This window comes from Alosa pseudoharengus, unplaced genomic scaffold (genome assembly GCF_046254945.1).
Source record: "Alosa pseudoharengus isolate Yale_2024_CS ecotype anadromous, Long Island Sound unplaced genomic scaffold, YU_APseudo_1.1 YU_APseudo_1.1_scf_14, whole genome shotgun sequence".
In the NCBI taxonomy this organism is placed as follows: domain Eukaryota; kingdom Metazoa; phylum Chordata; class Actinopteri; order Clupeiformes; family Clupeidae; genus Alosa; species Alosa pseudoharengus.
Window position 1 is genome coordinate 24,292,353 of NW_027468609.1, and position 17,151 is coordinate 24,309,503.

General features: G+C 40.2%; 1 protein-coding gene across 1 annotated transcript in view; it reads right to left on the reverse strand.

Annotated features, from left to right (window-relative positions):
* The window catches only part of LOC143122615 (transmembrane channel-like protein 2-A), a 62,664-nt gene that overhangs the window by 33,891 nt on the left and 11,622 nt on the right, over positions 1 to 17,151 (reverse strand). The window contains exons 15-17 of the mRNA XM_076283398.1: positions 15,058 to 15,125; positions 14,687 to 14,926; positions 13,524 to 13,649 (exon numbers count right to left, since the gene is read on the reverse strand). Coding sequence (XP_076139513.1) covers positions 13,524 to 13,649; positions 14,687 to 14,926; positions 15,058 to 15,125 — 434 coding nt within the window. The remainder of the gene's footprint in view (positions 1 to 13,523; positions 13,650 to 14,686; positions 14,927 to 15,057; positions 15,126 to 17,151) is intronic.

A 17,151-nucleotide genomic window follows, 5' to 3' on the forward strand; every position in this document is an offset into this window, starting at 1 on the left:
CAAGCTGGATAAAGGCATAAGGAAGAATACACTCAGTCATTATGAGATGCCTCTACCCTTCAAAGACAGACCCAAGCTGCCAGATAACAAAGTATACATGTTGGCCATGAAACGCCTCAATCATCTCAGGAGAAAGACCTACACAGAGAAATGCAGAAAGACCTGCATAAGGAAACACATGAGAAATAGAAGGAGAAAAACATGCACAAAAGGAAGAAAAACATTCTTAAAGAGAAGGAGGAGAAAAACTTGCATAACTAGAAGTGAGCACCACCATAAGATGTTTGAAGAGCGTCCAGTCCAGAAGCTTGTCCTCCTGCTGGAGACGGGCTAATCTGACTTCCTCTCCCTAAAACCATCTATCCCCATTAGTGTTTCCCTTTAATATGGTTTGGGTAATATTTTAGTCATTTTCAAGTTTAAATCATTCGTGCTTAAAGTGAACCATAAATTGTCCCATTAATCACTCATGATTGGTGGGAGTGTAAATAAACATGTCTTGTTTATTTGTTTTTGTTTAAATATACCTGTTGTTTATTTGTTTTTGTTTAATTTCAATTCATATGTATCATTTATATTTATCAACCGTCTCTGGTGCTACTTTGTAGCTTAGGAATAGTAACTCTTACGGAGAACAAGGCTACTTGTTGTATAGCTCTCACGGTGCTACATTGTAGCTTAAGGACACGACTCTTACGGAGAACAAGGTTTCTAAATACTTTTCTTTCTTTTTATCCTTGTTTTAATATATTGTGTTAAATTATATTGTTTGTTCTTAATTAATATCATTGTATTATAGGCTTATCATATAGCTCTTACGGTGCTACTTTGTAGCTTAAAGAAGTGGATTCTTAAGGATAAATCTTAGCACTCAGCTGGAACGGGAACAAGGTGGCTAGATACTATTCTTTCTTTTTATTCATTTTACTGTAACCTAACATATTGCTGTTATGTGCGTCATGTTATGTTCTTATTGTATGTTATTGTATTATATTGTACATAGCTCTTACGGTGGTCTCAGGACTTTCACAAAGAAATAAAGAAACCATCAGTACGCTACAACTGTCCGGCTGGAGTTTGCTACAGCGTGTCTCCGTCGTTATCGGGAAACTGGGCCCAGAGCCATATAAAGGTAGAGTTGCGACAATGGGTGTTCAAAATTCGTTAAGGTCACGTGTTTCATGTAAACTTCAAATAGTTCCCGGTGTGAAAGTGATTGACAATGGATTAGAATGCATTAAATAGTATACTGTTCAATGATAGACAGAGCCACGATTTGGGGTAATTGACAGTCAATAAGTGCATTGATATACAGTATTTATAACACAGTGTAATTATTGTGCAAACTATGTAGCTATCTACAACAATATTACATTACATTACAACATTACAACAATATTAAATTAAATTCCAGACCTTATATATTAGCCTGCTATAGCCTATAAGGTGACCTTTTGTCCGCCCTTTTACGTATGTGTCAATTAATTAATTTCTGTACAAAATCAAGATGGGAGATTCTTTAGAAAACGCAATTGCACCCACCCCATAAGTGTATCTAAATTATCGCTATATAAAATAAATGACATCGTACAGTGACTCGAAAAGCTGTACAGTGTTTTTGAGACTGCGTGTAGCCTACAAAAGCGCATGGAGCTCCTGTGAAATTTTGATTTTGCAACGAGAAACTAACACAGCTTAACTTGTTTGAGTTTTCTACCCCGCGTTTCCTCTGGTAGTCACTGATCTGAGCTAATGAGCGAATTACCTGTAGCCAAGCCTAGCCTATCTTCGCGGGAGAATAAAAAAAGTTTAAACGTTTTTTAACATCTCCAGTGTAATGGTGGGCATGCTAAGTTAACCATAGCATTACCTATTCAGTAACCCCAGGGTAATGCGAGTGATCATAATAAAATATAAAACGTGACATGTAAGTCCTTCGATAAATAACCAGGCTATGAACTCATAAACATGAACAACATTTTGTCATCGTTTGTCATTCACCGTGCTGTGAACAGCATTAAAGGAACCATATGTAAGATTGTGGGCAAAACTGGTACTGCAATCACTTTCAAATTACTGTAGATTGGTTTATCCCCTCCCCCCTGACTCGAGATTGCCAACCCAGATGCTGAAACACTACTGACTCTGTGATTAGTAGATAGGTGGAGGGTGGCACATCAGGCCAAAACACAACATGACATGACAAAACACAACATGAACATCAGTTGAGGGCTGCAAATTCACTTTTTAAATGACAATATCCTGGCTGGACTACTGTTGTCAGTGATATAAGTATTTGAAATTAACATGATTTGTTAATGTCTAGTGACATTTCAGGGCCATTTTATGATTAATTGAAATACATTTCTTACATATGGTTCCTTTAAACCAGTGTTTTTCAACCACTGTGCCGGGGCACACTAGTGTGCCGTGAGAGATCATCAGGTGTGCTGCAGAAAATTACCCAAATGTCACTCACTGGTCCAGAAAAGCAACTGTTGCATCAAAGAATTTATAACCACATGCTCTCATTGATTGTATGATTGTATGATTGCACTATTTGTGGTATGCAGGCATTGTACAACGGGGGCCCCATATCCAGTATTCACAGAATCATCATCACATATCCAGTTCATAACAACAATTAAATTAGATATAGTCACCTACAAATGGTCTTGCATAGAAGCCATAATGAGGCCATATCTGTGTATTATTTGAAATTTTAGGCTATGGTATGTTTATTTTTTCTTCACACAGGATGTTAGTGTGCCGTGGGACATTTTAAGTGTCAAAAGGGTGCCGTGGCACAAAAAAGGTTGAAAAACACTGCTTTAAACTATACAATGCTCAACTGACAGCCGCACCAAACAGTTACTGAAGCCTATGTGTAAAGAGCTAAATTACCTAGATTGTCGTCGACGTTAATCACTGTAGGACAACTGAAACAACACGAAATAAACAGGGCTGTTTCTGGAAATATTTTATTCCTGTAGGCTATACTACATTGCTGGTACATTTTGGAACATTATAGCTACATTAACCAATTTTTTTTAATGTCTTCCAGTAGCCTATCGTATAGGTTACTGTATAGCTTAGTTGGCTTGTGCATGAATATGACGTTGTTGTTGATGTTTTGTAGCCTTCATTTCCGTCAGTCTACAGTCTTTTAGGCCATCTTTACCATGATAACCCTTCCAAGATAGAACCCTTTCGACGCTCTACTTTGAGAGACCAACCACCACTCATGCCATCGATGTTGAATTTTGGGCGTCTGATGGAAACTGATCAATCTGACCAACAATTAACATCGATTTGACACTCTTTTGCTATCCGGGTTTGCAAATCATTCATTTAGAACATTAAGTTGCGCTATTTGTTATTATAATCACAGCACGGCCGTACGTTATCATTACCATATCATTACATTATTGCAATTAATAAGTCATCATAATCATCATCGTCAGCATGGCATATCACACATAATGTGTGCCTACCTGCTCCACCACTGAGTTCTTATCATGTAGCCTCCACCACCTGCTCACTGTCCCTCTGCTCTGTAGCCTACTGTATGCTTGCTTACATCCTCGTTCAAACTCAATGAACTTCAACATGTTGCTGACATGTGCTAGCCTACTTGCAATATTGTATTTTTGAAGCTTCTACATTGGTGTTACTTTTGCACTATTGTCACTACCGGCACCCGCCGCAATTTCGTGTAGGCAACTTCGACTAACTTTTGATGCGCTCACAGAATCCTGGCTCTGAGCCAAAATGCGAGGGGTGGCGCCTGACGTGAGTGACGTGACATTTCCATATTGACGTGCAAGTGTCAATATGGAAATGTAACCAATGGGCCGCTGATTGTGCATCCTTTGGGCCGATCGTTGGCCAAAATGATTAAATTATATATATAGCCTATTCTATCGGCCCAAAAGGTGCGTCGGCCCACCGGGAAAATGCCCGGTATGCCAGATGGCCAGTCCGCCCATGCTTTTCCTTAATTAAATTCCTTAACTAAATAAGCAATTTGGTATGTAATAGTCCATGAGCCACAGGCCCAAAAAGGGGCGTGTCACTACCACTTGGGGGGGCAAATTCTCACTATATTTTTCTGAAAGCTACATATATCTGGAGTATAAAATGGTATGATAGCAAGTTGGATCTTGTAGCTTTGTGGCTGTACAGGCCTTCAAAGTTGACCTCTGATTTGAAAAAAGGAAATTCCGCCTATTGGCTTTTTTTTGTTAAACCACCAAAGAGCCCAGAAAAGAATCCAAACCTCATTATTACTGATGCATATGTGGTGTTTGATGTTGGCATACATATTTTTAATCATTATGTTATTTTGCCCTTCATTTTGGTTGATGAAATTCAAGATTTATGTGTAATAATGAGCAAATCTACGTTTTCAGAGACAGTGTTGCAGCACTAATTGAAATGCCCACTACCTCATTAATCAATGTATTTATACCTTCCTACCTCCCAGCAGAGACTTGAAATACAAATGATTACATAGGTCTGCATTGCTATGCTATTTACTATTTGTAAATCAGTAAATTAGTATTTTATTGAAACTACCCATAAGAGATATTCCAAGAGATCAAAACATCATGATTACCAATCACATATTACCTTTACATTCAAGGAATACCATATGAAAATTGTTCACATCACCACATGTACCCAGCTTAACATAAATATTATAATTTTATAATGTCCAGGGCACATGAAATACATACAGTAATTTCCTGTGTATTAGCCGTATTGTGTATAAGCCACAGGACAGTGTTTTATGCAAGTTAAAAGAAACAAAACCATATACCATATTAACTGCCCCCGTGTATTAACCTCATAGCTGAAGACATTTTGCAAAATCATTGTATAAGCTGCAGCTAATAGTTGGGAAATTATGGTAATTGCATCACAGGTGCTAAAATGATCTACATTATACATTTCAGTTGTACTTTTGACTAGTAAGAATGTGGGAATGAGATGTAGATGAACTGGTTGGTGAAAATATTCATACTTTACACATTGTTATCATTATGCACAATTATTATAATTATTATTATTATTATTATTATTATTATTATTATTATTATCATACTTAAAATTGTCTTTCATCTGATGTTAAAATAATTTCCATTGAAAAGAAATAATAACTATTTTCCCAGACTTGATCTACAAGTACATACATTTACAACAATTTTAAAAATTCTACACAGTTAGATCTGATGAGACAGAAACTGAAATTGGATCAATCCATTTTCAGAGGAACATGAGTTCATTTGCATATCTACAGCAGGCAAAGCAACACAAGAGGTTAGGGATGATCTGATTCAGGCTCATACTACAGGCAAAGATCATGACATAGAGGCTGGAGTCAGATACACAAGCACAAATTCCATGATACATTGACAAAGCAAAAATTAAATACATTTACGAGCATGAGTCAAAAAAGAAAACACAGGCACATGGCAAGACCATGTTAAAGACTGGACATGAGAGAAGTCTTTTGTCACCCTTTGGACCTTAACCATGGTCATTGGCGACACCTGAGGGGACCCCAAAGAAAACCTCTAAAGCAGCACTTGCAAAGCATTTGCAGAAACTTGCATCACTATCAGATAATCTTCCATATGAATATAATACAGCAACAATCATTGATGGAATGTCTCTGGTCCAGAAGGTCAATAACAATGTCTCAACTTATGCAGACATTGCTGCTGCTATTCATAGCATGATCCGTAAAGAGGCAAAGCAGAGGCAGATCATTTTTTAGATTAAATTAGATTAGATTTAACTTTATTGTCATTGTGCAGAGAACAAGTACAGAGACAACGAAATGCAGTTTGTGTCTAACCAGAAGTGCAAAAAAGCAGAAAAGTACAATGTGATATACACAGTATAGGCAGGTGGTGCATAGACAGGAAAAGAAATATAGTGCAGGGTAGACAGTAGTATACAGTTGTTTTGCAGAAGGTGGTTTAGAGTAGCATAAATTAAATATAAATATGTGCAGTGTATTAGCAGTTACCTTATAAGAGCAGAATAAATATGGCTATGTACTGTAATATGAACAATGTATGAACAACATGTACAGGTATGTGCAATGTAGTGGCGGTACCATTATAGTAGTAGTAAGAACAATATAGATATATGCAGTGTATTAACAGAATATATTACAGAAAAACTGAATAAATATGGATATTTAGTATGAACCATATAGACAGATAGGTACAGTATGTACAACTATGTGCAGTGTGGTAACAGTACCATTGTAGTGCAGAAACTAACATTACAATAGTATTAATAATAAGTGTATGTGCAGGATGAAAAGCAGCAGTCTTTGATGATGCACGCCTTACGCAAGCATCGCTTGCCCTGGATGGCCTCGATGGAGGGGAGTGAGGAACCGGTGATGTGTTGGGCAGTTTTCACCACCCTCTGCAGTGCTTTCCGGTCGTGGGCAGAGCAGTTGCCATACCAAACTATGACACAGTTGGTGAGGATGCTCTCGTTGCAGCGGTAGACGTTAACCAGGATCTGAGGAGACAGATGGACCTCAGAAAGAAGAGACGCTGGTGAGCCTTTTTGATCAGGGTAGAGGTGTTGAGGGTCCAAGAGAGGTCCTCAGAGATGTGGACACCCAGAAACTTGAAGCTGGTGACATGCTCCACCTCAGTCCTGTTGATGAAAATGGGTGTGTGTGTGCTAGCTTTAGACTTCCTGAAGTCCACAATGAGCTCTTTGGTCTTCTTGGTGTTGAGAGCCAGGTTGTTATCAGTGCACCACGATGTTAGGTGCTGGACCTCCTCCCTGTAGGCCGTCTCATCGTTATTGCTGATGAGCCCAATCACCGTAGTGTCATCTGCAAACTTGACAATGGTGTTAGAGCCATGTACAGGTGTGCAGTCGTAGGTGAAGAGGGAGTAGTGGAGAGGGCTCAGCACACATCCCTGTGGTACACTGGTGTTCGATGGTTGAGGAGGTGCGATTATCTAACCTAACAGACTGAGGTCTGTTGGTTAGGAAGTCCAGAATCCATAAGTTTGGTTTTTCTTTTATCACATACACATATATTGGTAGATGTTTTTTCTTTACCTTGACATGTTTCGACGTATACTTCCATCTTCATCAAAAGGTCACACAGTGGAGTAGTGTGACTCGTTTTTATCAGCTGATGTTGTTACGGAGGTGTGATCCACCTGTCAGTTTTTTGACAGGTGGACCACACCTCCTGCATGCCAGTCATTAAGCAGGAGAACAACCGATACCACCGCTGGATAAAGGAGGCGATTGAAATAAGAAAGCGGAGCCCAAAGACGATGAACAGAGATGAGGGAGCATATATGCTCTCCCATACCTGGAGTGCCGTCCTGGGGGGCGGCTGACTGACAGCAGGAGGTGTGGCAGTTTTTTGACAGGTGGATCAAACCTCCGTAACAACATCAGCTGATAAAAACACGTCACACTACTCCACCGTGTGACCTTCTGATGAAGATGGAAGTATACGTCGAAACATGTCAAGGTAAAGAAAAAACATATACCAATATATGTGTATGTGATAAAAGAAAAACCAAGTGTAGACACAATGAATGCAATACAAGAAGTCCAGAATCCAGTTACAGAGGGAGGTATTGATGCCCAGTTCACTGAGTTTGGTGATCAGTTTGGAGGGGATGATGGTGTTGAAAGCTGAGCTGAAGTCAATGAACAGCATTCTTACATAGGTGTTGCTATTGTCAAGGTGGGACAGGGCAGAGTGAAGTGCCATAGAGATGGCATCCTCTGTGCTCCTGTTCTGACGATGAATTAAATGAATAGATTAAAGATTCTTTGTACTCGTTTCAGCTACAATTTAAAAAACATTTGTACTGCAGACCTATGTATGTCATCATTTAACATTAATTTCAACTCGCAATTGAAAGTAAGGAAGGTAGAATAGTAATGATCAATAAGGTCTGCATTAAGGTATTGCCATAACATGTTGCTCTGAAAACTCAAATTAGCTTTTTTTTGCACATAAATCTTGAATTTTATCAACCAAAATGAAGAGAAAAATCACATGAGTCAAAATATGTATGCCAACATCAAACACCACATATGCATCAGTAATAATAAGATTTGGAGTGTTTTAACAAAAAAAGCCAATAAGCAGAATTTCCTTTTTTTTCAAATCAGGTCAACTTTGAAGGCCTGTACAGCCACAAAGCTACAAGATCCAACTTGCTATCATACCATTTTATACTCCAGAGATATGTAGCTTTCAGAAAAATATAGTGAGAATTTGCCCCCCCAAGTGGTAGTGACGACCCCCTGTGGCTCATGGACTATAAGCTATCTGTTGTCCATTTAAAATAGCTCTCGAGTTATAGAAGAGAGTTGGCCTAGGCCTCTGGACATGAGTTGTGTTTATTTTGCGCGTAATGGAGAATGTTTTGTTGGTAGATGCTTTCCGAATTAGTTTGAATGTGACCGGCCGAGTTTGTTGTCATTTTGTTTTGAATAGCCATGGGTCTAGGCTGCTGCATTTTCTTGCTTTCCTTTTTTTGAACGGACTTCAGTTCGAAAGACATGGCCATGTTTGTGTTTAAATGGTAGCCTGCAGCCTAATTTCATGTTGCCGACTGTCGGAAAGGAGGAACCTTTTGTACGGAAACAAATAAAATTTAACTGCAAGGTGATATAATGTTGTTTCATTATTTATTATTCTTATTATAAGTTGTAGGCAAACTTTTTGAAAATAACGTTATTAACCGTTATTATGACCGCCGCTAGCGAAGTGGTCATATAGGGATTGTCAAAGTTTTTTTTTTTTTTTTTTTCGTCATCTACTTCCTGAAAATTTGGTCAACGATACCCGGGGCACCGAAACACCGGGGCACATGAAATTTGGTGGGTATGTAGCCCCACTAGACTTTTACGGAAAAATTTCGTTTGGTCCCCGGGGGCCACTCCCCCTCCGCGCTGGGCCCCCCGAAACCCAAAAAATGCAGTTTTTCCTAAATAACTACCTGAACCGTGGCACCGAGGATGAAGAAATTGTTATGGTATGTTGGTCTCAAGGGCCCACATCAACCTAGCCCATAATCACTCATTTGTGATTTGCACCCCCCCGGTAAAAAATGAAAATGCAACATCATTCTGCTTTAGTCGCCCCTCTCTTCAGTAAAGACGTTCAGAACTGCACCAAATTTTATGTGTATGATTAACCTGACATTCTCTGGGGGTATGCCAAGTTTCGTAGAATTTCATCCATGGGGGGGTCTAAAAAATTAAGTTATGTGTACATTTAGTGACTGTACACTCATTGGCCTGTAGATGTTGGTGCACACATATACACATGCACACACACACACACACAGGCACCCACATACTATCGGTATTAGAACGGCCGATACATAATTACAAATTCAGTAGGAATAAAAGAAAGCCAAAATAAATATTCATCATCATCATGGCTGCATTTTCAGTATTGGCGATAAGTAGTCGTTTGTCCACTAGATGGCGCATCGTTGCAGTGAGACGTAATTTTGTTGGAAGTTAAAAGTGGGTTGGAAAAACAATGGACGCTTCCTACAAGGACTGTTTACCGCAGAGAACGTCTAATAAGGATAGGACAATGTTCACATGAAATGTAATTCCCATTTCTTCTTGAAGCCGAAATAAATCTGAGGATGTTTATCGGACATGCTTGGTTTTTACTGCAGGTACGTTAATCTTATAATATCAATAAAGACCTAGGTAATGTTACCGTTAGCGTTGGTTGAGTGATTGAGGCCAATTTGATTGATTGCATTTGTAGAAAACTATAAATGCGGTTATACCAAGCAAATTGATAGCAGCACTGTAATTGTATCTTTCGACTGTCATTTGTTGCACGTGCTACAAAAATCATTCTGTGCAATGGAAGATTTACCAATGTTACACCGGTCTGATACAGTTTTGCCTATACATGCGTGAGACTGAGACGCCTGTTTATTTTGTTTTAAGTGCGTGCAGGGTGTGAGAGGGGAATCGATGTGCTTTGATTCCAGCTTGGTAGTTGTAGTCTGTGAAATTAAAAAGCACGTGTGACACAAACAATGACACCTTCATTTCATAATGGCTGCTTTAGCAACACACCTTAAGCTACTGTGTAGTGGGTCCCATTTAGAAGTGGCTACTTCATTCGCGCTTTCCTTGACTCATGGAGCTGCGTGAATTTTATTACAACTTTTCGCCACGATATGGCAGTTTAAGTCCGCTTGATACTGTAAGGCGTAAGTCATTGGTTTCCAAAGGAGATTTTATTTGTGTCGCCAGCATAGCCTATTGACAATTTATGTTGTAAATAGGCCTACCTTATAAGCCTACCTGTAGCTTAGGGAAGCTAACAGCTTTCTGTTAGGATCTAGTTTGTTAGTTACAGTTTTGTCATAACTCCCTGATGCATTTTTGCATTTAGAATAGCCAGAGCGTGGATATCTCAATCGGAAAATTAAACAATATCGGGTGCCTAAGGACTAGGCTGGGTGAACCCAGCCCTATCTGCCCGCATTTCATCAAGGCCCATTTGGACATGTCAGTTATTTGCACCACTGGTTAGATGTAAAACAGCATTTCATTTCAGACTACTGTTACTTAATTTGTGCATTAACAATAACGTTTCAGACTACTGTTACTTAATTTGTGCATTGACAATAAAGTATTACATGAACTAAAGATGACTAAAATCTTATGTAGAAGAAGAAACATTCACAAAAAATCCATCCATCCAAAAATGACCTTTGTTTTTGATAGCTGTTGAAAAACGCCATGGAACTGACAGAGATGTTTTTGTTTATTTATAAATAAATAAATAAATAAAATTATGCTGATACCTTTTGCTTTTCCCAAATACAATGTAGCCTGCAGGTGTAAGTGACCTTTCATCAATCCAGTTGCAATGGATGAACTGTGATGAACTGCCCTACTTGTTATTGTTTAGAGATTTTAAAGGTTTTATAACAATGCTACATCTTCTTTGGCTATTCTACAATCTATTCACCTTTTCAGCACGAGTAGGCTACTTTCTGTGCAGCCGCACACACACACTCAGGCATGCCAAACAAGCATACACAAAAGTTTCAAGAGTGGGGGATGGAGTAAAATATGGAGACAAATTGAAGTGTGATTTATTTTCGCGGAACGGATGTACAGGACTGCGGTCATATTTTGTACCGCTATGCGGTACATCTAGTTTTATATACAATGCTGGCAATGCTGAAAACAATTAACATCCTTATTTATCTTACTTACATTGAGTTGACTGTGTGGCTTAATCCACAGATGTGGTGGAGCACTGTTTCGTTATGGTTTGCTAAGGAGTAGGCTAACCCTTTGCTTTAAAATAGTGGAGAACTGGGACGAGAGAATGTAATCTAATTTAACATAATTACAGAAAATGTAATCAAGATTGAAAGGCATTTTTCTGTGTATCGGTGTTGTGTTAATCCCACATATGTCATTTGACTGTCCTTTTCAACTCATATCACTATAAAATCCTAGCCTGGGTTTTCCCATGCTGCCTTTAAGCGCAACTTAATTCACGATGCTAGGCAGCCTGGATACCATGGAGCAAATTTTCGCCTCAGTTAAGGGACCAATCACAGAACGGAGGGAGGGCAGTAAGACGATAACGACACACCGTAGCCGTTATGAGCCACGTACTGTACAGACGCATTTGATAGACATTCGTAGCGCCCAATAAACGGCTCTGGGCATTCGTAAACCACGTTTCAAATACGAGAAAATGAATGCCTAGTTCCCAGACCCCGTCTCATTTGAGATGAGGGTATGACGTTAGCCAGGCTAATAAAATCCCATAAAACTGGACAAATATCAAGGCTCCCAATACATTTCTATGGAGCCATAAGGTGAAGTTGACGGCCCATGTCTGCCTGCACGGAGCTACTGCCATTGGCTCATCTGCGTTCGATGGGCAGGGTTTTGCGAACGGTCAATTTCCTGAAGTTCGCCTACAAAAAAGAACCAAAACGGCCATCTTTGCCCATATAAGGAGATCCGGTTGTTAATTGAAGCTAACTACCTATGGCAAGTTGCATTGCAAGTTAGATCTGGGGTAGCAAAATTCTAAGTGTGCCGCCTTCACTTACCGGAGATCACAGTATCCACTCGAAGGCAGAGGACAAAAGTGTGTTCAGGAAAACGTCTGCATTTCAGACTTTTTCATCCCCACCAGAGTTTAACAGGTGCAATAATTCAAAATCCCCATTTTATTTTCCCATAAGAAAAATCGCTAATAATTTGCTAATAATAATTTGTTAAATGTATGCCTACAATGGTTTATTAAACATCATAGTCATTTATTTAGTCAGTCATCATGTTCATGTTAATGAATAGGAAGGACATTTAAACGATAGCCATAAACCAAAATGTCGCGCAATATCTGCAGTGAGTCTATGCGTGAATGCGTGAGTCACAAGCTCCTCCCAGCTGACTCTGGCAGATCAAGTGGACAGTCAGTCGCGATCGATTATTTAATAAATAAATGTGAATTATGAATAATAATAAAAAGCTTCTACCTAATGTGACTATTTTTTCCATGAACTGTAAAAGAAAACACGTTTTTTCCCGCTGTATTCTCCATAAAGAGTAAAGTAAATTATGTACTTATTTCCGGAATTGACGTCACTTCCTGGACTCGTCTGAGGCTGGTCTGTATGGGTCTGAGGTCTCTCAATAACTTAACCCTAGTGTTTCCCATACATTGACTTATTTGTGGCGGCCCACCACAATATCAACATTGACCACCACACAATGATTTTCCAGGTTGTGCTAAATTGTGCTTAAATCTGGTTAGCATTATAACCACGCTGCGCTAATTTGTTAAAAACTGTTGCATTCAAGTTAATTCTGCAAACCTACCACCACAAATAAAATTTCAATTCTGTGGGAAACACTGAACCCCTACTGCACTCAAGACAGGACAGTTTGTTTACCTTCACATACTGACGGATGCGTTAACGCTACTGCCACCTAGCGCTACGGACTCCAACTCACACACCCAATTAGAAGCTACAGGTTGGATGACGAAGACTTTCAGTGTATGTGACACGTACTATGTCACATAGTACATGCAATTTCACTGCAAAGTGTCCACTTTATAAATGGGCAATTCCACAGAAAATGAACTTTTTGTCACATCCATAACACCAGTGAAATGCCTTGGCTTTTGTATGATGTGAATGATAACATTCATTTTTTGTGCATTTTTTCTCATTTACATTCTTCAGCCAAAAATAGCAAATGCTCAAATTTCGCGTTATGGATGTTACAAAAAATTAAATTTTCCATGGAATTACTCAAATGTAATACGAAATTTTTTTGCATCTACTTTCATCTCTGCACATTGTACTGTAAACACTTCTGAAAAAGGATGTCAGGTTGAATCACTTGGTGTAACTACTACAGTAGGATCATGTCAATGCATGAGACAGTTTTTGACATCTCATAGACATTACTGTCTATTCACTTACACCATGAGCAGAACACCTGGTATGATGATCCCTGGGTTTGCCACATAACCAAACAGCGTCCCTATGAAGGCCGGCAGGTCCAGGGCAATTGTTTCCATGACAACATCAATCATCTTCGCTTTACCACTATAGTAGGAATGGAGGGGAACAGCAAAAGTGAAGTGTTAATGAGCTTTGGTTCATACCACACCATTGTTTTGTTTTTTGATTGATCATCTTTTTTCTGTCTCTCTATGTGCTGAACTATGAGCTGTATTAGTGACTCTCAGTTGGAATACTGAAAGATTACTGAAGAACACAAAAAACATGACTATGTCAGCACAAAGAATTTGTGGTTGGCATATATATGTGCACACATGTGTTAGTATGAGAGGGTAACTGTAATTTATTCATTTGACTGATGCTTAATCCAAAGCGATTTATGTCAATTATTACAAGGGCCAGCCTAGTCAGAGCAACTTGGGATTAAAGAAGCCCTATGCAACAATTTTAGCAAAAATTACCTTAATTATGCAGGTTGAGAGTTGTTCTGATGGTTCTACAACACTTTTTGGGTCGTTTGGTGGGTGCTTCGTCTCCCCCTAGTGCTTCTTCGCGGAAAAAACGAATATGCAACTTTCTGGTCGCGGTCCGAACACATCCGGATGTAACTCAGCGGAAGTATCCAATCGCGCCTCGAAAATGTAGTCAGATTGTAGTTTCTAAGAAGACTGCAAAACGGACTCCGACTTGGCTTTGTTGCTGTTGAAATTGTAAGTAGCCTACCCTTGGGTTAACTTCGTTTTTGTAATGTGATTTGATAGTCTCTTGAAGAATGTGTTTGATCGACCGTTTTTATTGTGAGCCCTGTATGTGTTTAGTTTGGTTTCTTGATGGCTAGCTCGGTAGCTAGTGGGGGTTTAGCGCAGCAGTCACTTGCTACCGAAGCTGCAGGGGGAGCTATGTCGTGAAAAATGCAAGCCCAAATCAGGCGAAAACCCAGAAACAGCGAAGGAATAACCAGACCTGCATAGGGCTTCTTTAAGTGCCTTGCTTCAGGGCACAATGGTGGCAGTAGGAACTTGAACCCACAACCTGTCTGGCTACTGTATGCTAGCTCAGTTCCTCAGCCACTACGCTACCACACCCCTCCTCCCTCCATACTCCAACACATTATCCTGTACCTGAAAGGACCACAATCAAAGGAGGGCGGCAGAGACATGATGGTGTAGATTACAGGCAGCAGGCTGAGGAAGAGAATGAGGAGGAGGAGGCCCATGTAGAAGTTGTTGGACTTGGAGGCCTTGAAGACTCTCTCGTGGGGCACGTTACAGCACATCACAGCCCAGCACTGGTAGTACATGGAGCTCAGCAGACGTAAGACGTTGATGCCCACCAAACCAGGGGCGTAAAATGCACCCATCCTGACAGAATTGAAGAGGAGATTTTTGATCATAAAAAAACAAGGATATGGAAAACTCATTTGTAGGGAGACTTATGCAGATAGCTAGGCATAAGTGTTCAGCAAGTTCAGCTTTAGGGTTTTAAAACTTACCAGATCATTCCTTGATTGAAGACCAGCCCCAGGACATTGCCACTGATATCAAACTCTCCATATGATGGCTAGACAGTATGAAGGCACAGTAGTTAAAGCGATGGTTCGGAGTAATTTCACCCTAGGGTCCTTTGCACCATGACCCTGAGCCAAACACCCTCCCAGAACCTTTTTTCCCTTGGTCGAGCCCTGGTCGAGTAGCGCTGTCAGAAACTAATGACGTTCTGCAGTCGTGATGGAACCAACTTTTATCTCATAAATTACCCCACTAATAATGCCCTGAATGGTACGAAACTTCTGCAGTAGTACAACTATGACCTTTAGTCCAATAACGAGGCATTAGAAAGTTTGTAAGTGCACCAGGAGTTTATTGGGGGCCAAGCAGCGAAGCTGCGAAGGCAACCATTGTGTTTCTACCTTTTCTTATTATTACGCTTCCGCCATTGAAGTCAATGGCAGCCCATAGAACCGTCTGGTGAAAAGTTGTGAAATTTGGCACACTGATTAGGGACAGTCCCATGATTAATGTCACCAAGTTTCATGATGGCACCTCAAGCACTCTAGTGCCACCAACAGGCCAAAATTGGACGTGCGTTCACGCACGTAACTTTTGACCCGTATGGCCGATTGTCAAAAATGAGGTATCGTGAGAATCCTTGGACCAAGCCGAGTTCAACGCACCCTATGACGTCAATTTCCGTCATGATGGATTTTCCGCCATTTTGGATTTTAGTGAAAGTGAAACTAATTTTTCACAGGTCACAAATTTGACACACATGATCGTCAGACCATGCCTCATTAATGCATTGCTTTTAGTCTTCGGAACTAAAACCGTTCGCACGTAACAGCCAATCGAAGTTTGCGGCAAAGCCGCCAAACAGGAAGTGAGCTCATATCTCAGCAACCCATTCATCTATCATAACCAAACTTAGTACATGGACTCAGGAACCAATCAGGGGGACGCACAATAAATCTGGTGACCTTTGACCTCTAGGGGGCGCTGTAATTAAGAAACATGCCTTTTGGCCTGTAGCTGCAGTTGTGCTTAGAATTAAAACGCACTAGTGGTGTCTGGTAATACTGTTGGAGGTCCTTAGGCCGACCCAAGCCAACTTGTGATGTCATCGTAATTGATTCGGGCGCCATATTGGATTTAATAAAAAACACGTACAAGTTTTCGCAGGTCACAAATTTCAGCGGATCCTCACCAAAATTGGCAGAGACCATCTTTAGCCCATGCCTTATCAGTGCATTGCTTTCTGGAACAATTGACAGAAGCATTCGCCCGTAACAACCAATCGAAATTGGTGGCGAAGCCGCCAAACAGGAAGTGAGCTCATATCTCAGCAACCCTGCCATGTATCATAACCAAACTTACTACATAGATTCAGGACCCCATTCCCATTAGGAGGAAGCTCAAAAAATGTGGTGACCTTTGACCTGTAGGGAGTGCAGCAATTAGTAATATTGCATTTTGATCTGTAGTTGCTTGTTTTATCGATCTTTTATTTTTTGATGTGAAACTGATGACATGTTCCATCCAGTTAATTCTAATGCGTGCGTGCCATGGCGGGGCGGGACGGGGTGGGACGGGCAGGGGTGATTAGGTGGGGGGGCTGGCTGGCGGAGGCGGCAGCGGTAATACTCAGCCCTGTTTCAGCCCTACAAAGTCAGTTATGTTTTGATGTGAAAGTTGTTGAAAGTGTTGATCACGGATGCCTCTATCTTGTCACCGTAGCTACTCCGGCCTATTCTGCTTGGCCCCCTCATTGCTGCTTGCAGCTATATTTTAAATAAGACTTGCCTGATTATCTGCTACTATACCGCTGCGTCGACGTTTCTTCCGTGATTTGGGAAAAGCCTGTAAAAGTCCTTGCAGGAAGCGATTACATCAACGTTTTTGGTATATCCAGTTTTAAATATTTTTTTCCGAAGTGTTTACAACTTAGTGTTAACTAATAATTGTTGCAAACTGGACTACGGACAAAATATTAGTGCATCCCTGGATCTACATCCTTATGCATGCTTCCTGCCAGGACTTTTACGGGCTTTTCCCAAATCACAGAAGAAACGTTGAGGCAGCGGTATAGTAAC